Genomic DNA, 25735 nt, shown 5'->3' with positions numbered 1-25735 from the left:
TTACAAGTCCATCTTCCGATGTTGAATAATGTGATATTCAGAGATGATGATGATTTGCACAATGTGGTGGATAGGGAACAGAACAGAAAGACCAACCTCACGGAATGGTTCACTTACAACCGCCGATTGCAACATGATGCATATAATTTGCTTTATAGTGACTTTCCATGCGAGATGGTTTGGAACAAATCCAATAAAAAGTGGTCTAGAAGAAGGCAGGGCAATAGCATTGGTTGGATGTATAACATTTCTCCATCTGCTGGTGAATTATATTTCATGCGTATGCTACTTAACGTTTGCAAGGGTTGTAAGTGTTTTGATGACTTGCGCACTTTTGATGGGCAAGTTTACCCTACTTTCAAGGTAGCATGTATAGCTAGAGGGTTATTGGAAAGTGATGAGGAATGGTTTATCTGCATGCAAGAGGCCATTTTACATCAAAATAGCACACAGTTGAGGCACCTTTTTGTTGCAATTTTGATTTTTTGTGAGCCAACATCTCCAAGAATTTTGTGGGAAAGATTCTCAGACGATCTATCGGATGATTTCTTCCATGCATTCGAATCAAGTATGGTTGACCGTCGTGGATTGGCACGGAAGGAGGCTCTATGGCACTTGAAGCATATTCTCCAACAACATGGGAGAAGGTTGGTAGAGTTTGATGGATTGCCTACCTTGGATAGATCATGTGTATTGGCAGCTACAAATGCTCTATTGCAAGAAGAAAGAATGTTTGATTTTGAGAGTGAGGCACGACTTGGTCAACAAATGGAAAGTACCTTAAATCATTGTCAACGGACTGCCTTCGATCAGATTCTGATAGCGGTCTATGCAAATGTTGGTGCGATGTTTTTTCTTGATGGTCCAGGAGGATCTGGAAAGACTTTCCTATACAATTGTTTGCTTTCTAGGTTGCGTGGGGAGGGGCATGTCGCTTTGGCATGCGCTTCTTCTGGGATTGCAGCATTGTTACTAAGCAATGGACGCACAGCACACTCGCGGTTCAAGATACCACTGGATTTGGATGCCACCAGTAGTTGCAATATAAAGGTTAACAGTCATCTTGCAGATGTTCTAAAGATAGCAAAGTTGATAATATGGGATGAGGCACCTATGACTCATCGATTCGCATTTGAGGCATTGGACAGGACGCTGCAAGATATCATGTCAAATGACCAACTGTTTGGTGGAAAGGTGATGTTGTTAGGGGGGGATTTTAGGCAGGTCTTGCCAGTTATTCCCAAGGCAAGACGAGAAGATATTGTCAATTCTGCATTGTGCCACTCAAGGATTTGGAGATGCATCAAGGTATTGAAGCTGGTACAGAATATGCGGGTCATTCAGGAAGGTGATAATTCAATAGAGCAGGAATTCATACAATGGGTGTTAAATATTGGAAATGGAACTAGCATGCATATAAGAGAAGACACTGTTGCAATCCCATCAAAGATGCTTTTAAGGACAAACTCTATGGAAGGTCTGATTGAGTGGGTGTATACAGGACTTGCAAGGGTTGTGGATTATGCATCGTATTTTCGAGACCGCGCTATTCTCGTGCCTCGAAACCTTGAAGTTGATGCAGTCAATGCTACTGCACTAAAGGCAATGCCCGGTGAGGAAAAGGAGTATCTAAGTGCAGACTCAGTAGAGAGCTCATGTGGAGATTCTTTTTTGTATGCAGTAGAGTATCTTAACACGCTCGATCTTGGTGGTGGATACCCACCTCATCGGCTGGTTTTGAAACAAAATGCCCCCCTCATTTTGTTGCGCAATCTAAATCCTCGACAGGGATTATGCAATGGGACTCGGCTGATATGCAAAGAGTTCCACACGAAGGTATTGGAAGTTGAGATTATCACTGGTACCAATGCTGGAGATAGGATGTTCATTCCAAGAGTAACTTTCATTCCCAGTAACTTGAAACTTCCATTCAATATGAGAAGAAGGCAATTTCCTGTTCGGCTAGCATTTGGCATGACGATAAACAAGGCACAGGGCCAAACAATGTCTATCCTAGGCTTATACTTGGCGACATCGGTGTTTAGTCACGGGCAATTATACGTGGCTTTCTCACGTGTCCGATCATCAAATGCAATCAAAGTATTCCTTCCAGAGAGTGTGGATCAGGTTAGTGATGAGGATGCTGAAATGAGTTGTACCACAAATGTTGTATACAAAGAGGTTTTACAATTGGCATCAAGAAGAACCTAGCAGTATGCCAATGCTCTTTGAAAGCCTCTTCAAACTTTGTTGGGTGACAAATTTTCACAGTCTTTTTTGTATCGTTGTGTTCTTTTAGGCGATCAAAGGTATATCAATTGTAAGCCTTTGAAGTGTGGATTAAAAATTGGTGATGACTATTTTTGTATAATTTTCATGAGCTCATTCCATATTCCATTCAAACAATGTCGTCTCTAGAATTTTGACAATGTATGATTTTTGTGAGTTTTATGGGTTCACACATTGTTATTTTTTCTTCAAATTATGGGTTATCAAATGTACTATAACTAATGTTCTTTTTAATTTGTGGCTTGGTGAAGCCTTTTAATTTCTTCTCTATATATACGTTGACACATCTATTGTTACTGTAATATGATATGTATTATTATTGTAATATGATATGATAGGATGGCAGCGTCATTTACATTCACCACCGAGACAACTGCACGGGTAGCAGGTACATAATTGTGTAGTAGTTAGTTGCTAAGTTGACTTATTTAATAGTATAGTCATTTACCTTTAGGAATATACAGATCCCGATGGTTGGAGAGCTGACATCATGCCAATACTTTCCTATGATGTCTTGGTCATGTACTTGGAGTTGGAGAGCTTTATTGGGTAGATAACCTATATATTTTTTTATTTTGTTTTTTTCATATAGGTGAAAGCTACTTAGGTTACATATATAAGTGAATAAACATGATATTATTTTCCTTTAGGGCAGTTCCCGACTCAAGTTTTGCAATGAATCTCCTCGGTCTAGCGTATGACGGGGTGGAACGTGTCAATCTTGGATATTTTTCCGTGAGTTCTCAGCGTCTTGCTGGGAATAATAGTCCCCAGACCATCTATGTGCGCTTCATTGGGTACCTGGAGCCGATGGGAACAGATGTATTTTATCGAGGGGCGAACGGAGACTTTGTATATGCATTTATGTACCACATACACACTCCTGTGCACCAGCGTAAGCATTCTAATTAATGTGTTGAGTATTATTAAGACACAATTCTAAATTTTCCTTGATTTAATGATTATAATTCTTAAATGATCTTTTTGCGTTGCGTAGGTCGACGCCGCGCACGTGTGGTGGTGCGTGGGGTGGGACATAGACGTAGTCTGTTTTCTTAGGGGAGCTGATATAGACACTCTGTATGTAGATATATGAATTTGTAAGATTTTGTAGTACTCTTTATAGAGCGTATATTTTGTTAGGTATGCTATTTTTAAGTAAATCTTCTTTTGTTGTGTTTATTGAAGCATGCACATATACGTTTATACTCAAACAAATTCATAAATTCTATTTATTTATACTCAAACACGTTTATTTCAAAAAAATTCATGAATTCTATTTATTTATACTCAAACTAATGTATCCCCATAGACCAAGATTGATTGTGTTACAATCTAGCACTACATTGGCATACAATGCATTACGCACGTAATCTTGCAAAATTCCATATATGAAAGCAGAGAGGGGATATGCATACAAACATGTTTAATTCAAACAAATTCATGAATTTTATTTATTTATACTCAAACTAATGTATCTTATAAACCAAGATTGATTGTGTTGCAATCTAGCACTACATTGGCATACAATGCATTACGCATGTAATCTTGCAGAGTTCCATGTATGAAAGCAAAGAGAGGATATGCATACAAACGTATTCAAATAAATTCAATTTTATTTATTTACACTCAAACTAATGTATCCCATAAACCAAAATTGATTGTGTTGCAATCTAGCACTACATTGGCATACAATGCATTACGCACGTAATCTTGCAAAATCCCATGTATGAAAGCAGAGAGGGGATATGCATACAAACATGTTTAATTCAAACAAATTCATGAATTTTATGCACGTAATCTTGCAAAATTTTATGTATGAAAGCAGAGAGGGGGTTTTAGGAAAGCTGTTGGACAAAATTACACTGAGTGAGCCAAGCCAAGCTGTTCCAGTGTTGGAACTTCAGAATTTCTATTTTGAAATTAAAGATCCCACCTTAAGACCCAGCAGAGCGGGTCTCCAACCCGTCGTAGACGGGTCAGGCTACTCGTATCTTCAATGGCCACGCCAACACCCTCTGCGTTATGGTCGTGAACGTCTCCTCCCTCTCGCTCATGAACGATCCCAGCGTCGACACCACCCCTGTGAAGATGTGCTCCCTCAGCCCCACTATCCTCGGCCTCACTTGCTCGCCTTGCTTCTTCATCAACTCCTGCATCAGATTCTGGACCTTGAGTGTCTCCTCGAAGTAGTGCTCTTGGTTCATGTCGATCGCCTGTACCGCATCCCCCCTGGTGAAGATCAAAGCGTGGTTCTCGTTTTCAGCCTTCCCCTCTCCTAGCTCAAACGGCCCGGGTAGCTTTACCTTGTAGATCTCCATTGGCTTCTGCTTCTCATCGTCGTATTTGATCAGGACAGAGTAATACTCCTTTTGTTTCCCCCCGTTTGCCTCGACTTCCGCCACGTATGCAACCCGCAAAAACTTGCTGTATTTCTTCATCAACCAAGATATGTCGTCGATCACAGGGCTTTTGCTGGCTTTGAGTTTTGCATAGCGCTGGCACGCCACCACATATGTGAATTTTAACAGCGCCATCCGTTCTACACGATCAGTGCTTGCGCTAATTTCAGAGCTTGTAGTAGCTTGTTCCGGTTGCGTCTGTGCATATGCTTTGGCCAGCGTCTTCAGAGCCTCGGGATAATACATCATGCCCCGCACGGTACGGGCAAGCGTTTGGCCCCGATACGATGCCCATAGCCTGCATTCCATGCAATCTGCCGGGTGGACAGAATTCGCAGATTTTAGAACTGTATGGTGACGCTCCGTGAAGTTTTCCCACTCGTCAGCAAAGATGGTCCGCAGACAGTCGAGAAGCTTAGTTGTCCCGGACGTTTGAGTCGTGGAGGTCAGATCCTCGACTTGAGCGTAGATTACTTCCTCGTCGTCGAATGGCGTTAAGACGCTGAAGGAGAGCATGTGCCTCATGTTGTCTGGCCGCAAAGGAGAAGGCATGGTCATGTAGACAGAGCTGCCGAAGAAAGCAAGGCGGCGTCTAGCTTCGACGTTCCGTGGGACAATGTGATCCTTTTTAGCAATAAGGATGACTTTGAGCCTTCGGAAAATCTCACTTTTGCTAGCCTTCTGCAGTATGCTGGCCGTCGTTTGGACTTTGAAACGCTTTTTGGGATGCAGAGTGTCACAGACCTTCTCGAGACAATCCTCCACCATTTGGGTGCTATTTGGCTCGTGACTTTGTTCCAGATTGCTCAGAAGTTCCAGGATGTCGGAGTAGAGCTTGTCCATCGGAGAGGTGGTTGATGATCCAATCCAAGATGCCTTGACTTGACAATGGCCGATCTTCATTGTATCGGAAGAGGGTGATGCCTCCGAACAGTCAGGGAAGGAGTGTGTGAGATGATGTTCGGTACTGTCTTGAGGCAGGATGTAGTCTCTCGTGATTGTGCCTTCTTCAATCCCATTGTTAATCTTCTGAATTATCTCCTCATATTCGTTCTTCCGAAGTATCATGTCTTCTAACAGGACGAACAAACTGTTACAGACCTCGATGACTGCACATTTTCTCCGCTCATCTTTCGACACCTCCTGCCAAAGGGCTTTGTCTCTGCCGTTCCTACGTTTCCAGACCCGTCTTGCGATCTGCATCGCGTCGTGCAGACCTGAGCTCAGAACCATGGGTGGCCAGCTGACGATATTGTGGGGGTTGGTTCTGGCAATTTTCTGTGGGCTGCCATTTCGTGGAAACTGTAATTGTTCGACTTCTGCATTGCTCAAGAGGTCCTCCTCTCTCATTGATTTTACGATGCTGTTCCACAGGAGTGGAAAACCAATAATCTGGGAAGGATCATCGTTCCGCTTTTCCGAGCTCCTGGCGTCCCGCTGCGCAGAGACGTTCTTATCAACGAGCAGTTTAGAGTGGGCTTTGACTGCGAAGTCTAGGAACTGCCTGGTGAGCTGTCTGACGTTCTGGATGATGGCCGCGCGAGAGAAGAGACCCATGACGGCGCCCACGGCGGACAAGAGGAGCACGTACCAGATCTGGGTGTCGATGAAGTAGACGAGGAGGACGGGAGCCCAGAGCATGGCGACAGTGGAGCGGTTTTGATGGCGGAAGGGGCGGTGCCAGGTGATGAGGCGATCGAAGGAGGTGCGAAGCAATTGTTGAGTGGGGTTAACGAGGTGGCGAATATGGAAGAAGAAGCTGAAGCAGAATTTGGAGGAGAGGAGGAGGAGCCAAAAAGAGGAGTAGCGAAGGCTATCGAGGAGGCTATGGAGAAGAGGTTGACGGAGGCCGGGGGGTACGAAGTGGTTATTTTGGAACCACCAGCAAAGGAAACGGGCCACTTTGTTGTTGGAGTTCTCCATTCGGTTTCGGAGGGAGGGCCTCACAAAGAGACACATGGCCGCCAACACCCCCGCCACGTACGCTCCACCGTGGCTGTCGCCATATAAACGTAGCACCACGACGAAGAGAACTAACCACGTTGCCTCGATGGCCACCTTGAGTAGCATCCGGCCCCTCTGGCTCTCCCCCCTCCTATCCCATTGCGTCCATGTCGTCAGTAGTGCCCCAGCAGACGCTGCGTCGCCCACGTCAGTATCACCACGCCCAACATCCGTCGCTCCGCCCCGAACACCGTCAGTGCCATTATCTGTCCAACCGCCAAAACCACAACCATTTAGTGTCCTTTTCTGCATAGATTTTTGTCTACTAGATTTTATGCATTTCAGTTTTACATGCTCGAAAATTACACATTCGACTTGTAAACCTAGCAACAAGAAACTTGCTATTTTGATGTCCTTGGAAAACGGGCATTACATGCTCTCTAACTAAGCCAAGTGGTTGGAAAGTCTCCCCAGTTTGCCCTGGGGCAGTGCTTGCGTTGTGCATTATAATCATAGATTTTTCTAAGGAGGAATCTCTCTATCACAATTATCCATTGAGCCCAAACAATGCCAATATGGGCTAATCCTAATGTCTTCTTGAAGGGAGGACATAATGGGCTACATCATTCAGTTCCTCATCATATATACTTTTATTTTTTGGGCGAGAAAAAGATGAAAATTTTATTGTAAGAACAAAAAAAGAGATACAAGTGAAAAGGGAACATTATGGAGTGGGGTTATGGTTCACTAAGGAGCTATGGAATCATTAAATTAATATACTAGAAGTCTTTAATATATTTTTCTCTATTCAAGGAGAGGTTTGAGGGAGGATATTGGGGAATTCTCAATCGTTAGATTAGATGTGCAAAATGTCGACCATTGGATGCTAATTAGTTATGACCACGGAACAAACTAGAACCCTTAGATTACAAAGATGACTATAAGCCGTTGGATAAAAATCGGTTAGCCGTCTCCCATCCTGGACTCCCATGTGAGCCTCCTCCTTTATACCCTTTCAGATATGCACAAGGCTGCTGAGTATTCAAAAAATTTAATGAACCTGAGTGTAAGAGCGAATTGACAGAGCATTCAGAGGCTATTTGGAACGCCATTGATTCCATCTTGGATGTCGAGACCATTACAGTTTCATCAGGTATCGAGCGAGGTAAGGATCTTAGAACACATCTACTTGCTAAATTAGTAACGTAGAAACTATCTCCGACCAAGATCATGAGACCAAAACGGATGCGTAATTGGAGAGCTTCGTCGATTGCACTTCAATGCTGAAATTGCTTTTCTTATGTATCTGCCGGAAGACTATGCCGTCTTCTCTCTCTCTCAAAAGCCGAGAGGGTTCCGGAGAGTTAATTCGGTCAGAAAGGCCATCATTTGACGAATGTGCAATTTGAGGACATGGAAGTTTGAGCTATTGATGGAGAAGATTTGTCTGGGTTTCATTGATCATGGTCTTGGCTCGGTTTTTCTATCTCATTGTCGCGGTCATTTGGCAAGAAACTAGAGACTCTCTCAGTGAAATCCTGATTCTTGGAGTGCATTAGCAAGGGGCCAGTCCCCATTCTTCGTTCTTGCTTCTTCAATTTGTCTTATCAGAATGACTCTACTCTTCCTTCTATTCAAAGCCCATTGCTTATCAGAATAGCAACATGTAGGAGCCATAGACTAGACAACGTGAATGTTATTGCAGACTGACAGGCCAGAGATGAATACTTCTATCCAAAGGAGGGAAGTGCTCGTCTCACAGATTTTGTGAAGACTAATATAAGCATTGGCTGCTGTCAACACACTTGATTTTGTCTACCTACTATGCTTAACTTTGCAATTCACGTCATTTGATTAGGAGAGAATTGCCTGTCAACACAGATTTTGTATGCCTATTGTGTTCAACTCTACACTTTTTCACTTGATTGGCCTTGATTGTTGGATGAAATTGTGGAATTTCTGGAGGTTTCTCCTCATACATTGACGGAAATGCGGAAGAGCCATTGATGAAAAATCGGAATGGATAATTGCAGCGGAGTCCCCTCATGAGTGGGAAGGCGCCGTTCACATTTAGGAAGGGAAAATGAATGGGAGGCTGAATTAAGGATACACGGTTGACATCTCTGTAAGTCAATTGTTGATTAGAGAAAATGAGCAGAAGAGCGAGGAGCTACAATTGTGATTGTGATGATCCGAAGGAGGAGCAAGCATGAGCTTGGATTATTGATATTGTGTAGAATAAAGCTTGGCAAATGCTCTCGCGAAGAGTGCATTGATGTAGGTTGTAAGCTCAAGCTTTGTGAATTGGACCTACCATCGTTGAAGCCATCGTGTTGATCAGGCCCAACTATGACGAGCTCGTGATCAACAAGTTCACAACAAACAATCAAAAGGAAAATCAGCAATCACGAAAGGGAAAAACATCTATTTGCAGGTGGAGTAGCTCTTAATTGAGTAGATCTTTAAAGTTGCTCCACGGCTTGAATTCCTCTGCGGAGCAGGGGCTTGATGCTAGTATACATAAATTGAGTGGCACAATGAAATTTATATACTTGCAACTTTTGAGGAAAAGGGCATTTGTTTTTTTAAACTCATTCTTCTTAAGTAAAATTTAACACTGAGTTTTTATACCATTACCTCAAGTAACAAGATGTAGACAATCCATATGTGATCAAAGTTGCGATAGATGTTCCAAATAGACCGGAACTCTACGTATTGTTTCTTCTTCTTGGATCCTGGTTTGCAATAATCATGTTTTTTGTTGAGCTCCCAATGATACTATTGAGCAAATACAATGCTGGATTAGTTGCGGCTACAAATAATTTAAATTACAATGACACATTAGTTGAGGCTTCATAAAGATTATACCACCACATCCACATTGCAAAGTGTCTTAGTTTTGCAAAATGAAACTAAAGGAAGCATAAAACCTTGAATTATTGACATAATATATAAGTAGAGGACAAAAATGAACTCTAGACATGAAACTATTATGGCTAACAAAAAATCAACAAAATGATTCCTATACCAAAATAATAAAAAACATAATGCAAATTATACTAATTGAAAGCATCCAAGAATTAGATCAATTGTTTATGCTTCAAGTAAATGCAGTTATGATGTGAACAATATACAAGATGATAATCACGATTCGTGGTATATTGATTGTGGAGCATCATCCCACATGATATGTCATAAACAATGATTCATAGTCAACAATGCACTAATCACATTGACAACATAGAAGATGAAAATCAATATTTGTGTATGTTAATAGTGGAGCAGATTTATCCCAATTTAAATCTCAATTGATATGTCATAAAGAACGGTTCACAATCATAAAACCTTTAGAAGGATCAGAGAATGCAACTTTCATAGAGGATAATACACCAAATCGTATTCCAAGAAAAGACAAAGTATGGTTTAAGTACCCCTAAACAATGCTTTAAGAAAGCAAGAATTTCTTCTTAGTTGGATATATAATAGAGAAGAACCTTAATCATCTTTGATGGAGATCAATGCATGATCGTAGATAAATAAAATAATAGCAACTTATTGGAAAAGTTATGAAAGAAGGTAGGCTAGGACATGTGAAAATTTGATGGCTAATATAGGTGAAAAATCAGTATATGGCAATCAATATTCCAACAATCATTGAAGCATTTTGATTTGGCAAATAGGCAAGAGCTTATTTTGGAAAAATTACAACTAGAGAAAAAGGTGCTCTTGACTTGATGCACTTTGATGTATGGGGTTATGAAATGATCAAAGCTATCTGTGATGCATTATGTTATGGGACTTTTATTGATGTGTCTAAGTAGATACTACTTTCTTAATGACTACAATAGATACTACTAGGTAAGCACCTATCCAAAGAGGACAAAAAAGGTTTATGGGACAAATACTAACCCTAACCCTAAGAGATGAACATGTAAATATTATCATTTTCTTTAAATTTAATATAATGATACGGGAGAAGGAGAGAGTTGAGATGTGTTCTAAGAGAGAAAATATATCCCCTCCTTCATTGTTCGTACTTTGCTTTAGAGTTTTCTAGGAATGTCCGTGCATGGTATCCTAGATGACCTTGATGATCATACCCATAGTTATACGCACAGGCAAAGTATAAGTTACAAGAACCACATGACTACCATACACTGTCATTCTGCACTATTACAATATACATAGACTGATGTGTGGGCTATTACACAATGAAGTCAAGGCAAGGCACAACATGCCAAAGACAAGATAGTGTAGTAGATGATAATGTCTTGGCTACTAGGCAGCACATGACTACTCAGTGTGATCCCCTAGATATTAGAGCCTTTTAAGAGCTCAGGGCTCAAGGCTTTGAGCCCCGTTTGGTCAAATAAAGAATAGCACTCTTAAGACACAAAGATAGATTAGCAATAGCAATTAATTACAACCACCTCAACCATCACTGACAGTAGCACAATAGTCAAGGAGGCTTGAAAGCCTCTCCTTAGATAGTATTCCATTGCTCCACCATTACTCCACTACTTTCTCCTTCATTACTTCAAGCCAAGGAGGGTTGAAAACCTCTCCTTAACTATTCCGTTACTCCACCATTACTCTACTACTTTCTCTAGAACCTCTTGAACATCTTCTGCTTCACCACCATAGCTTCATCATTCAAATGCCACTACATCATCATCCTCAATTAATCTAAACTTAGCCACACCAAAGCAAACCCAATAGGGTTACTAGGCCAATTACCATAAGCTTGGTTACTTAAATTAAACACGTTAACTAGGTTAGGTCTAGTTATTGTGACTAGTTACTAGAACTTAAGTTACTTGTAAGCTCAATGAATGTAAGTATAGGTTCTAGCTGAACCACAATTACTTTGATAGGTCCAATCAATGTCTTGCTCCTAGTTTGGTCAAACCTAGGGTACTTCAATACCATTTCAAACCCTAAAGGCAAAGAATTCGATAATGAAGTTTTTAGGCAATTCTTGAGAGACATTTACTTGATCATTTCTTGAGCAAAATCAGATCTAGTTTGAACCAAGAATTCAACTATTGTAAGGGAAACTTATCTACATAATTTTGGCATAGAGTTGGTTATTTTTAAATAATTGCATCATGTTTAGTTAATCTTTAGAGTATTTTGAGTTGTTTTAGCTTCTTTTTAAATTAGATTTTAGTAAAGTCTTCACCAAAACCTTCAAGATATCAAATGAAATTTTTGTAAATCCATTTTGGTTATTTTTTAACACATTTTCCAAACTATAACTCTTGTAATAGTTTATTGGTTTTTCTGTTTTGGTGTGTGGCTTCCTAACATGTCTTGTTATGAAGCCAAGGGGGGATGTACTGTGGGAGCCATGTATTGGCATTAATAGGTCCATTTGTTTATCAGGCCTGGCTTGAGAGTTCCAAGATGTTGGTGCATTGGTCTCCTAGACCTCTGAGTTAATCATGCATCCATGCATGATGAGTCTCTGAGCCATGCTAGATGACCTTTCTATGTTATGGTCACTAGCCTCTGAGCCATGCTCACTTGCCTCTGAGATTGTGTGGGAACCATGTCTAGTTCTAGATCGGCATGCATAGTTTTGATGACCGTCATTGTCAAGTTCTGTTATTGGTTCCATTCTAGTAGTCTCTCACCTTGCCTTCATGGGGGGGTGTTGGAATATGAAGCCAAAGTGAGTCAAAAATGTGTTCTAGGTGGTGTTTTATAGTTTAGCGAGTCCTAGACATGCCACGTGTCATATTGGGATATATCCCGAGAGAGTAAATTGGAGAGAACCTAATCTAACAATTTTTGTTGACACATTGTCAATGATACCCAATGGCTTCATTTTAGTGTGGTTGGCTAGGTGGATGTTGAATGTGGCCTTTTGCATCGGAGGTAGGTGTTAAATTACATGACGCAGCGGAACAGAAACTGAACAAAGAATAGAGAGTACACAGCAAACTGGAGACGAATAAAATTTTCCTTCAATACTGATGTAGTACAGATGATGGCTCCGTCCACCCGTGTGCTCCCACAGTGGAGCTTAGATGGCGATCTAGACAGATACTAGATGAAGAGCTACTAGCTAGAAGATTTGATATGATCTGATATGATACAATGAACTGGCAAGGTCGCCACTTTATAGCTATGAGGGTGGTAGTCAGATCAATGTAGTCGGCGGAGCCGACCAGTCAACCTAGTCGGTGGAGCCGATTAGTCGTCCATGGAATATTCAAGGAATATTTCCTATACCGTCGCCTTGGGGGCTCTTGCCCCCGAACCCCCACTAGGAGGGCCGCTGGCCCCCCTAGGACCCCCCAACTGGGAGCAAGGGCCAGCTGGCCTCCAAATCCTAGCGAGAGCAAGGGGCTCCCACACAATCAAGACAATGTGCCTCGTTGTGCTACCAGCTTACCTACCCTGCCTTAGACTCACATAGATCACCTTTCTACCATCAACGGTCTCATTGATAGACCTCATCTAACATGCAAGTCAGGATCCATCCAGTGTCCCGGGCTCTCACATGGCTTCTCCTCATATGGGGGCATTACAACTTGAGCACCTTGGACCACTGGTGGTTACTAGGAGGGTGGGGCATTTGACCATATCTAATAGTAGGCCCCATTCTTCATATGGATCTCTTGCTAAAATTTTTACACCAGCTTCGCTGTCCACTATTGTAGGGTATTGGCCAAAGGCTTTATGCTTTAGCAAGATGGTTACATTTTTTATGTCATCTTTAGCACCAAATTTTACTGAAATAACCTTTTATTCATCTTCAGGTGGGGGAAAGTATTGTGAAGATTCTATCCATCCCCTTAAACTCTCCGACATTGTAGAAAAATTTCTCAGTAAGGTAGGTTCCAATTGGAATCATAACGGGGCAGCTTATCAAATTGGCTAGTGCGGTACCATCCAATTGGGGATGTTTTACCTGTTGCTCCATTACCCTTTGGAAGTTGTTGGGATCAATCACTGTGTTAATGCTTGGTGATGAAGGTGATCTGACCTCTGGTGCTGCCATTCTGTCTCAAATTTCTCTTGCTCCTATTGTACCCATTTCTTCAAGGCTTGATAACGAGCCTTCTTAGCTTCAGCGTTGGGGTATGCTTCCTTAGCTTCTTGGGTGGCACTTTTCATAGATGTGCTAGGCATGGTCTTAGTAAGTTGTGGGATTGGCATGGCTTGTTTTGCTAGACGGCTCTTTGCTTTTTGAGTGGAAAGGAGCTTTTGCCATGCCGCTTCTTTTAGCTGTCTTGTTATGATCAAGACTTGCTGTGATACCACATTTTGTATTGCCACACTACGATTTTCCACACTTATCATCCCCATAGTTACATTAGGTTTTACTTCCTTGGTTGGTTGAGGCTTTGCTCTTAGTGGGCAGTCCATACAAAGCATGCTCAACTCCACATTCCCTGCACACAAATTGAAATGTAATGGGGTTACCCTTGTGTGGTCATTTTGCTATGCAGTGGTTTTCTCCACAATTGAAACACTTGATGGGTGTTCGACATGTGGTGGGCCTTACTTGAATAGCATACACAGGAATGAGTCATTCGGCACCATCCATGTAGTACATAGGGTATTTTGTTTCATATTGATAGTGAGATTCCAGCTCTTCAGGTTAGAGTTATTGCACCGGAACTACTGGAGCAAGATTGGGAGCTTGAGGATAGTGCAGAGGATTGGGATTGCTCAATAGTTGAGGCACTTGTGTCCTCACTGGGAGGGGGTTGAGATGTGGCACTTGTGCATTAGGTGCTATTGCTAGTTGCCTCTATACTGGGATTGGTGGCTGTTGGTATTGTTAGGACCGGGGTTGTGCTACCCTCATATTATAGAAATAGGTGTTTACATCTTGCCCTGCAACATTGCAAATTGGACACCATAACCGTGGGGGCTGAGCCACTTCTGTTTGCAATAGACACCATAACCGTGGGGGTTGAGCCACATCTAGTGGGTTTAGTCTGTTCTTGAGAATTGGGTATTCATTGGCTGTATGGTTGGCCATACAGTATGGGCACCAAACATTTTCTCTCTGTGGGTAATGTGGTGGCTAAGAGACACGAAAATTTTGCTCGATGGCCTACATCAATTCATCTTTTACTCTTAGGGCCATGGCTTCCACTCAGTCCTCGGTGGTGCAATCCTTGTTGGAAGTGCTTTCCTTCTTTAAAGATTTTTTGTCGTGATGACTTGATTTATAGTCATCACTATCACTGTTAGAATTGGTCATGCCATTCTCGATGTCAATTGAAGCTTCATGAGCGTCGTTGAAATGTGCATGCCATTCTCGATGCCAATTGAAGCATCATGAGCGTCGCTGAAATGTGCATAGTTGCTGACTTTTTTCATGTCCTTGCATATGGATTTTTTCAGTCTAGAATAAACCATGCTATGAGATACTTATCGTCCGGATGGGAAAACACTTTGCTATTAATCTTTTCATTCTTTCTAAGTATGTTCTGACCTTTTCTTTCTTGCGCATTGATGTATTTCCTAGTTCCAATGTGGGGTCATCTTGCAGCCTTTCTGTTTGGAACCTTATTTTAAACTACTCAGATAGTAGTGCCCTTGTGGCTCTTTCTTCTACGAGAAGGTCAAGGTACCATTCCGTGGCCTTATTGGTTAGGGCCATAAAAACCCAGGCGGCTTTGGTTTCATTTGATTGATCGCCCCCAGGATAGCATGCTGCGTCGAAGAGTTGAAGAAATTTGACGGGATCCCCTCGTTCATTATACTTTGGCATTTCCAATTTGCCAAAGTGTCTTCTGCAATTTTTGTTGTTGTTACGATTGCATCATTGACCAAAGTAATCTGCGGGATGCAGATCATCGTTATCAATTTGTTCTTCAACCCTTAAGTCCTCCATGCTGCTTCTCAATGATGAGAGGTTGAATTCTTGGAGAGCATTGAGGGCAGAAGAAGGTTCGTAAAAGTATGCAGGTGCTAGTCTTTGTCCAAATTTAAGGTGCATTTGACTTTGAAATTCGCAATTGATTTCGATCTTTGTAGCTCGAAAATGGCAAAAAATATGCAATCAACGGGTCGAAATCAATGCCTGCATAATGGCGACTACTGAGACTAAAAACGATGATAAAAAGACTTAAATTTTTTTGTTTGATATAGGTCTTTGCATGCGCAAAGCTTGGCTTCATACTGGGTGCAGTTTAGCCTTCAAACAGCTAAGATACGAGCCCCCGAAGAAGGGGCAAAAATGCACACTTTTAAGAAAAAGAACCCCCCTTCTCTCTTTTTTTTTTTGAGGTGGGGGTGTGTGTATAAGAGGGAGGATCAGATAACCTAATCTAATCTACTATCCCTAACTAAATATGAGTTTTCTCTTCGTTTTCTCCCCCCCCCTCCCTACCCTAATCTAATGTCCTACGGTTAGCTTGACTAACCTAAGGGCTAGTTAGTCTCTCTCTTCTCTCCTTGTCTCTACCTCTCTCTCTCTCACACACACACACACACACACACACACTCTCTCTCTCTCTATGTATTCTCTCTCTCTCTCTCTCCCTCTCTCTCTCTCTCTCTCTCTCTCTCTCTCTCTCTCCATTGCATGGTGATGACGGAGTGGCAAATTTTTTGATAACGGTGACGCCCAGTGGTGCGCGCACGTGTGGCACAGTGGCAGCGGTGATGGCATGGTGGAGTGGCATGGCGCCTGGTGGCATTGGTGCCTACAGCATTGCGCACCCGTGCAGCATGGCCACCGAGACACTGCGCCAGAGGCAGTGCCACCGATGGCATTGCACGACTGTGCGACACGGCTATAGAGGGTTAGGGGGTTTGGTGGTGGAACAGGGGTGGTGGTGGTGGAGGGGTGGGGCGTTGATGGTGGTGGTGGAAGGGGGAGGGGGGGGGGTTGGCAGAAGGGGGAAGGGGGGGGATGGTGGTGGACATGGAGGGAGGGGAAGGGAGGTGGAGAGGGAAAAGGAGATATGGAGTGTAAGGAGATGGGGTTGTAGAGAGCGGTAGAGAGATGGTGGAGTGGAGGTGTAGGAGAGGTAGAGAGATGGTGGAGTGGAGGAAGGTGGGGTATAGAGAGAGGTAGAGAGATGGTCGAGTGGAGGGTGGTGGGAGGTGGAGGGAGAAAGGATGATTACCTTGAGTGGGGGAGATGGGGGATGGATGGAAAAATTGGAGGTGGTGGGAAGGGGGATGATGGGAGGTGACAGTAAAAGTGGTGGTGGAGGAGGGGATTGCATGTGATGGAAACAATGGTGGTGATGGAGGGAGTGGACAGAAATATGGGGGGAATGATGGAAAATTGGAGGTGATGGGAAGGGGGATGATGGGAGGTGACAGAAAAAGTATCCAAGCTTCACAACTACTCAGAGAGGTGATAGAAAAAGTATCCAAGCTTCATAGCTACTTAGAAATCCATAGCAATATGTAAGAGTACCAAATCCCCCTTCTCCAATAGTTCCATTACAAGAACTTCAAGCCGAGGATGTGGATCCATGATTTGAATATGAGACTGAGTACCCAGTGTACTATGTGAAAGGAGCATAAGGATTGATACTAGTATGTGCAAATCAAGTTCAACCAAAAACATATCGAGCACCAAGTGCTACGGTTGTGGAGAGAATCACCAAATTGCAAAGTGCCCCCAATGTGGTAGGGCCACTACTTTCCAACCACTCTCTATAGAGACTATGGCATCGGCCATACTTGCATGGATTGTCCCCTCAAGTCCAAACCCCCACAACAAAATGAGGCTAAGCCTGATGTTCCAATTGGTATTAGTGGGGTTGATCAACAATGTGTAGGGCCCAAAAGCACTCTGTCGCCACCAGTAAATGTCATCATGCGGCAACAAAAAGAGGCGGCCCAGCAATCAGCTCCTATCCAAGCAAAAAAGATGCTCTGAATGAAAGCACAAGTGCCAACTCCTTTCCCAAGCAAAGAGTAGCCAAGTACTTCAACCTCCAATTCAGATCCACTTGTAAAAAACGGGGTAAAAATGCTCCATACCCTAATGCTGAATTGGAGATGGCTCAATTTCAAGCACTCCAACAATGGGTAGAGAAGAAACAAGCCCAATTTGAAGCTAATAAGCAAGTGCAACATCCAATCCTTGACTTGGATCCGACTTGGATCCACCAAGTCGCAACACCATATTCGAGCCTTAATTCCATCAAATAGGGCCATAGCACAATGCTCTGCAATGCCACTATTAACTATAAAAGAAATCAAAACACAACTTCTGCCTCACAAGGGCAAATCTGCAAAACTGACAAAAGTGGTATTTGACCACATAGTCACTTCCTAGTGATGATGTTGCATCAATAGGCAATAAGAATGATTCTGTCACTCCCAATATCTCTACGCACAGGCATACGATGCAATTTTTACGGCAACTTTTCATCGACCTACAGAATAGTGGTCGCACAGCAAAAACAGGGCGCTTTTTTGAGTGCCTGCGAAAAACTTTCGGCACCAAAACGGGCCTCAAAATGGTCTCGAATAAAAAAAATACTGCCCCGAAATGGTCCCGTAGCATATATTGCCCTCTCGCCCCTCTTGCCACACCGCGAAGGGCGTCCCAATTTGAGACAATGCACTCTTGCACTTTGCGGCTGTGCTACCTGCAGAGATTTGCTCCCAAACTCGAAAAAGGAAAGCAACACTGGTCCTCTTACTAGGACACCGCGAACTTGGTTTGCTTTCTTGAGCTCCTTACCACGAACCGGGATCTGATACCATGTGAAGAGAGTGGGAGAGAAGGAAGGAGTCTCACTTGCAGCTTTCTCACATACACAATGGGAGAATACACACAAAGATGGAGGCTGAAAACAGTTTTCCTCTTCTCAGCTGTGAAAGCCAAAAGAACTTTAAGTACAATTATCATGGTATTTCTTCATGACTAGTTTACTCTTTTGCAAAATTTCCTTTGTAATTTTCAACCATTCTTGCCATCGATTCAAGAACTACTCTACATCAGGATCATCCACCTTTGGGACCCCAGAAGCAAGAGCCACTGGCATGATAACTTATTTACCTCCTGTTGCTAGTTTGAATGGCATGAACCCCGTGCTCCAATGCACCATGTTGTAGTGAAACTCAAGAATGTCCACGTGTAGTGCCCAATCCTTTTGGTCTGATTGAACATATTTGTGCAAAATTTCCTCCGCGGTTTGATTTATCTTTTTAGTCTATCCATCAGACTCACGATGATATAATGAGCTAAAATGCAACTGCGTCTCCAATTTTTCTTGAGGAGTTGAGTCCACATGTCACTAAGAAACCTAAGATCCTGGTCGGAGACAATTGCTAGTGGCAACCCATGGTACTTAAAGATATGCATGTACGGATGGACTAATGTTTGCCCGTGATGGGCGATTTGATTGGAATAAAGTGAGCTAGAGAAATAGTCTACCACCACCATGATTGTGGTGTAACCATGATATCTGGGGAGCACAATGATGACATCCCTACTCATCACATACCATGGCCTTGATGGAACCTGCATGGTCTGTAAATTGTCTGCCCTTTTTGTCCAATTGGCCTTGACAAACTTGCAAGTGGGGCGTATTCCACTACATCTTCATGCATGCCAGGCCAAAAGAACATTTGTATATAGCCGAGTTGCAGTTCCTCTAAATGATCTACTACAAAAGGAGGAGAAGTTCGATTGGAATCATGAATGCAGTAAGTCTTTTGGTGAGATGAAGGAGATCATGATCTCATCACCTACGTTGAAACTCCTAGAATATGGAATGCCATTTGAAATACAAAAAAATGCATTAGACTTTGCACTGGGAGGGGTGCTCATGCAAGATGGGTGCTTGGTGTCTTATGAGTCTCGAAAACTAGATGCAACAAAGCATTGGTGGATGACACATGAGACGGAAATGTTGGTAGTGGTGGAATGTCTTTAGAAATGGAAACACTACATGTACGAGAAGCACACAAAGGTGGCAACTGATAACATTTCATGGAAGTACTTCCAAACTCAACCAAAACTCTCTGTAAAACAAGCGTCCTGGCAAGACTTCTTTGCAGAGTTTGATATTACAATTGAGCATAAGCCAGGGAAGGTGAATGCAACATTGGATGCACTACGCAGAAAGGTTGAGCTAATTACAATTAGCATTGTGAAAGGGTCTCTGATAGAGCGGGTCAAGGAGGCCATGGAATGAGATGCATAATCTCAAAAATTGGTTCAAGATGTGTGGCAAGGCAAATCCTATATGTGGGTCTCAAACCAAACCCAGCTAACTAAGGTGGCATACTAACTAAGCCACGAACTAGAGTACATAAAGATATCTGTCATCCAGCTATTATTCATGGGCGGTGTACCAACCGCATCTGCAGCTAACAAGTCGGTGACATAAATGCACAATGGTCACCCTAGCATATCATGAGTGGAGCTCGATATCGAGTCGATATCTCAACAAAGGTTGTGTGCCAATATAACACCATGTTTGAATCCCGAGCATGGATGCATCTCAATCTTGCCCAATTGGTGCATGGTTGGATCCTGTTAGCCTCGGGTTAGGCTAACTAGTACATGGTCACTGAGCTTCGACCTCAATTAGGAGTAAGGAGCGATGGAGACGGTCGAGCACCGATGGATCCAGTTAGCCTTGGGTTAGGCTAACTAGTACATGGTCATTGAGCGTCGACCTCAGTTAGGAGCAAGGAGAAGTGGTACAGTCGAGCATCCATTTTGTAGTAAGAGGCGCAGTTGATCAGGGCAAGCAACCAATAGGCGAGTAGCAGTTGGTGCCTCGAGCACATACTCGAATAGAAGGCGGTTCTTTAGGAGTGTGGAACACAGAAACTACTAGGATTGCTCTTCAACTACATTCTGACGTAAGCAATGGCTGATACATGTTCAGAGAGACAAAGAAGATACGTGGCCAGGCGTGAACAGTATCTGAGCCAGAGGTAGTGGTGGCTGCATCCGACTATGTGAAGTGGAGCAGTCTCGGAACCAGAGTTCAATGCCCAAAGGAGGTCGGTAGAAGCAACTGTCCAACAGGAGTGATGAGCACGAGAAGAGAGACTCGACGACGCTACCCCAGCAGTAGAAGTTGAATACTATGCAAAGTCAAAAGGTCAGAACAATGGTGTTGGGCCGAGGCATCCTAGAAGATTGGCGGGTGAAGGCCCATCGTGGCAAATAGAATCCGAACACTCATCGATAGAGAGTTTGGATTTTGAACAGATGGCCATCTCCTCGGTAGAACAACAAAATGAACGCAAAGACCAACTCAGAGAGAAATGAGAATGTCTTTGATGATACTCGGCTATCATTCTTGAAGGAGTACTCGGCTATCATTCCTAAAGGAGTATGTTCAAAAAGGTATGAACCTAGAACAGTTGATGGACAAACAATCCATGGTCATGAAGACATGCATGCTTCTGATGGAGAGAGACACCACCATATATCTGAGGTGAATGAGGAGTAGCTAAGGTAGTTTGCCCGAGTTCCTCTCACAACACATATAGAACCTACTTGACTGACATGTATATGTCAAGCTGTATCCTTAAGGCGTAACGACAGTACCAACCACGTCAGGAGTCTACAATGACCTCACAATCATGAAAGTGATCAAAGGTGGGGAGCGAGCAAGTCAGTTCTTTTGAGCTTTAGATCTGCCTACTCGGGTTTTGGGATGGAAAAGTTCAAGTCTAGCTCCAATATCAAGGTAAAGTTTCAAAATTTCAAGGGCACAGATGATGAAGATTCTTACAGTCACTTGCAAAGTTAGGTTTTGGGATGGAAAAGTTCAAGTCTAGCTCCAATATCAAGGTAAAGTTTCAAAATTTCAAGGGCACAGATGATGAAGATTCTTACAGTCACTTGCAAAGTTTCCTACATGTTTGCCACATCAATGGTACAAGAACAGATGAAGAGTATATGGATTCTTTTCCATGTAACTTAATTAAAAATTCTCAATAGTGGTTTAACCAATTTTTTATTGGGTATTTCCTTGATTGGTATGCATGTCAGAAGCTCTCCTGTGGAGATTCTGATAGGAGATTAATGAAGAGGACATGAGAACCAAGGGGAGTGAATTGAAGCAAAACAAAGGCGAGTCTGTCCAAGATTTTGTGCTCAAGATGAGAGCTCATATTAATCAATTAAGTACGGTTCTAGATGATAATTCTATGCGAGCTTGGTTGATCACAGGATGTACCATGTAGATTTGCGCAAGCTCAAAATAGTCAATCCAACTAGGACCTATGAGGAATTGCTGAACTGTAAGAGATTACAAAGATATGGTGTTGTAGGCATAAAGTCAACCTTGTGGTTGACCGATAGTACTTGGGTACTATATATACCAAGTACTTGTATTGTTTCATTTGAACATTTCTATTGGAGCTTTCTTATGTGTGCAATCTTGCTCACTTGTGTTCACAACCTGTCTCCACTTTGTTCCTACATTTGGTATTAGAGCACTTCCGTCTCTAGAGCCCATTCTCGTGCTTGCTTCCAGACTCTTGCAAGCTTGGTGCTCTAGTGTGCGTTTTTGGTTCTCACATTGAACTCTTCAGCTTTTGCTTGAGGTAGCTCCACTAGTCCAGCGGCTGTTTTTTGACCTTTTGACGTCTAATTTCGATGTTTTTTGAAATTTCGGAGCTGCCCGCATACAAACAAATCTATCCTGCACCATTTCACGTGAATTTTTTTTCTTTTTTTTCTTCATCCGTACAGTTCATACGGATCTGTCCGTACAGTTGCGTGACAGCGCCGTGAGTCTGTACGACTTGTCGGAACCTGATTTTGAGCTTGTATGACTTGTTAGAAGGCCATCCAAGCAGTTTTTAGCTGTTTTGGGGCGTTTTGCTCAGATCTGGACCTTTTTCAGCTCCAGTCTCTCTCGGGTGTGTTCCAGCAGCTCCAGGCATCTCCATACTTCTCCAGACTCTTCTCTACACATGTATTGTGTTTAGAAGTACTCCCGATAGCTTCATTCAGCTCCAAACAGCTCACTTCAGCTCCTTTATCATTTCTAGCTTGCCCACACAGTCAATGGACTGTTTTCCAGGTGTTTCAGGCCAAGGTGCACTTTCAGTAAGTGTTTTGAGCTGTGTATTTCGCTTCAGGATTGTTTTTGCAGCCCATACTCTTGCACTCTCAAGTGCATTTGTAGATACTCTACATTGTTGGGTGCATTTGTAGTTACTTTACAGTTGTGGATGCTTTTGAGCTTCGTTAGATGCATTTGAGCACTCGTGGATGCGCTCTTTCAGATTTGGGTTGTTTATTTTCAGTTTGGGATTGCACTTCAGATTGCAGCAGAGTGCAGTGATTGGTTGCTGCCATTTTTGCAGTGATTACATTATGTAGTCAGTTGCATTTTAGAGCAGCCAGTCGTATTTTGCATTTGTAGCCAGTATTAGTTTGGGATTTTCAGGCACATTTGCAGCCAGTTGCACTTTTGGGACTTGCAGTTCTTTTTGTAGGTACATTTATAGCTTGTGGTATCCCAATTTGCATCATGTTAACTCTTTCACATAGTTTTGGCAATTTGTTTGAGGGTGACAAGTTGGATGGACCAAACTATGCCTTGTGGTCATTCATGCTTAAGAACATCTTGGCTGGTAAGGGCTTGTGGGATATTGTTAGTGGGGATGAGGTGAGGCTAGCAGGCTCATCTACATCCAACACAGCTTCTTTGGGTCAGACTACAGGCAGACATCAGACTGTTACAGTCCCTCCTGCTAGTCCCATAGCATCGATGGAGGAGCAGAAGAAGTTTGACCACTGCAGTGTCTAAGCGATGTTTTTGATTGCCACAAATGTGAAGAGGCACATTATGAAGACTATCAAGTCATGCAAGGATGCAAAGGCAGCATGGGAAAGATTGGCAAACATATATCATGTTAAGAATGAGGCAAGGGCCATTGCCTTGACAAATCAGCTCAAGGATCTCGAGATGCAGGAAGGCCAGGCCATCACTGATCATATTGCCAGGATCACTGACCTATGTGATCAGCTCGCAAGCTCCTTGCAAGTATTGATGAGGAAATAGAAGACAAGAATCTCGGCTCTATTACTCTCAATAGCTTAGCACCCTCATATGGCACATTCGTCACTTCATTGACCATTGTTTTCAGGGCAGCCCCACTCTCGTTTGATGAGTTAGTTGGGCTTTTGTTGCAGGAAGAGGAGAGATGCTCAAATTTTGCCAAAGCCTCTCGTCAGGGTGAGCAAGTGCTTGCCATGGGTGGAAAAGGCAAATTTCAGAAAAAGTTTGAGCCAAAACACAGCCATACAACTCAGCCCAAGCAGTGGAATGGAAGCAGTTCAAGCAAAAGTCAGAAAAAGGGCAAATGCAATTATTGCAAGAAGCCAGGGGATTACATTGTAGAGTGTCAAAAAAGAATTGCCAATGAAAAGAAGAGGCAAAGGGACAGCTCTAGCAGTAATTTTGTTACCCCCACTAAAACTCGTGCTTCAGATGCACATGGTGAATCTCATCTTGCCCAAGGTGATAGAGATTTTGTGTTTGCTGCATTTAATGAGAAGATGGATGCTAGGGGGATCTGAATGTTGAAAATCAATCAGGGGATGCTTCTTGTTGCAAGTGATACATGGTATTTCGACAGTGGTGCTACTAAGCACATGACTCCTTGCGAGGAGTGGTTTGAGAGCATCACACCTGTTCATGGCAGACAGGTTACATGTGCCAATGATGCTTCTCAAGACATCATCGGAGTTGGGCACATTCCTATTCAACTTGATAATGGGAAAGTTAAGCATATCCGAGATGTTTGGTATGTTCTAGATTTGAGGCAAAATCTGATTTTAGTTTCAAACATTGCCCATGATCAACATATGTTGGTCAAATTTCAGGATAACCAATGTAGGATCAAGGATCCAAAAAAAGGGTATGAGGTTGTAGCAACAAGCACAACCTTATGATCAGAAGGTATTGGGTGTAGCAAACACTTACCAGGCTAATTTATGGCATGCCAGGTTTGGACATGTCCATCATAGGGCATTGTCCTACGTGTATAACAATAATATGACTCAGGGAATGCCGAAATTGCAGCAACCAGCAAATGAAGTGTGTGAGGGGTGTGCACTTGGCAAATTGCATCGCTTGCCATTTAGTAAACAAGGCAAGAATTGGTTCAAGGCAACCAGAGTGTTGCAGATAGTGCATAGTGATGTATGTGGCCCCACAACTATTCCCATGCATAGAGGAGCAAGGTACTTTGTGACCTTTATAGACGACTTCTCTAGATTCACATGGCTTTTTCTCATGAAGGAAAAATCTGAGGTGTTCTATTGGTTTCAGGAGTTCAAAGCTATGGTTGAGAACCAAACCAATTCTAGAATTGGAACACTCAACTCAGATAGAGGGGGAGAGTACATGTCACATGCATTCCAGGGATTTTTGAAGCAACATGGGATTAAACATCACTTGACATGCCCTTACACACCATAGTAGAATCCACTCCCTGAGAGGAAGAATCATACTCTCATGGAAATGACGAGATGCATACTGAAATTCAAGAGAGTCTTAAAGGATTTTTGGGGGGAAGCAGTTGTGACAACCACTTATATTTAGAACAGATGCCCTACCAAAGCTTTGGTTAATGTGACTCCATTTGAGGATTTGTATGGCTTTAAGCCAAAGGTTAGTCATTTCAGAATTTCTGGCTCAATGGCATATGCTTTGGTTCCAGATGCACATCAGACAAAGCTTGATGACAAGAGTGTCAAATGCATTTTTGTGGGGTATAGCACTGAAAGCAGGGGATTTAGGCTTTATAATCCTGCTACCAGGAAGGTAATAATCAGTAGAGATGTTCTTTTTGCTGAGAATGAGTGCATGCAGCCCGCTAGTGCAGACTTGCCACCATACAATGACACCTCTTTGGACATCATCCAGTTTCCAGTTTGAGGATGATGAGACGGAGTCTCCTGATGCTTCCCCTTCTACTTCTCATAGTTCAGATGGCTTGCCACATGTTGAGGATGGCTCTCCCTCAAATGTTTCAGATTTGCAGCCAATTAATGAGAATAGATAGCCTCATGTTTGGAGGCATTATCAATGTCATGAGGCCACTAAGATGTTGATGCAGCTCCGAGTGGTACAGCAGAGAAATCTATTCCATGTTGGGCAAGGTTGACCATT

At 42.8% G+C, this 25735-nt stretch overlaps 2 protein-coding genes across 2 annotated transcripts in view; both read right to left on the bottom strand.

The window, feature by feature from the left end:
* Positions 1-4268: 4268 nt before the first annotated feature.
* LOC147902092 (callose synthase 12-like) lies at positions 4269-6332 on the bottom strand. Its single transcript, XM_087374420.1, has one exon. The coding sequence runs from the start codon at positions 6330-6332 to the stop codon at positions 4269-4271; it is 2064 nt and encodes a 687-aa protein (XP_087230546.1).
* Positions 6333-6808: 476 nt separating this feature from the next.
* LOC147902091 (callose synthase 11-like) overlaps positions 6809-25735 on the bottom strand; it is a 41230-nt gene continuing 22303 nt past the window's right edge. Inside the window, exons 2-3 of the mRNA XM_087375160.1 lie at positions 9273-9413; positions 6809-6901 (exon numbers count right to left, since the gene is read on the bottom strand). Of these exons, the coding sequence (XP_087231286.1) occupies positions 6809-6901; positions 9273-9413 (234 nt within the window). The remainder of the gene's footprint in view (positions 6902-9272; positions 9414-25735) is intronic.

This window comes from Dipteris shenzhenensis, chromosome 5 (assembly GCF_047967505.1).
Source record: "Dipteris shenzhenensis isolate YYH24624 ecotype China chromosome 5, Dip_SZ_1.0, whole genome shotgun sequence".
Taxonomy (NCBI): Eukaryota; Viridiplantae; Streptophyta; class Polypodiopsida; order Gleicheniales; family Dipteridaceae; genus Dipteris; species Dipteris shenzhenensis.
This window is presented reverse-complemented; position numbering and strand designations above follow the sequence as displayed.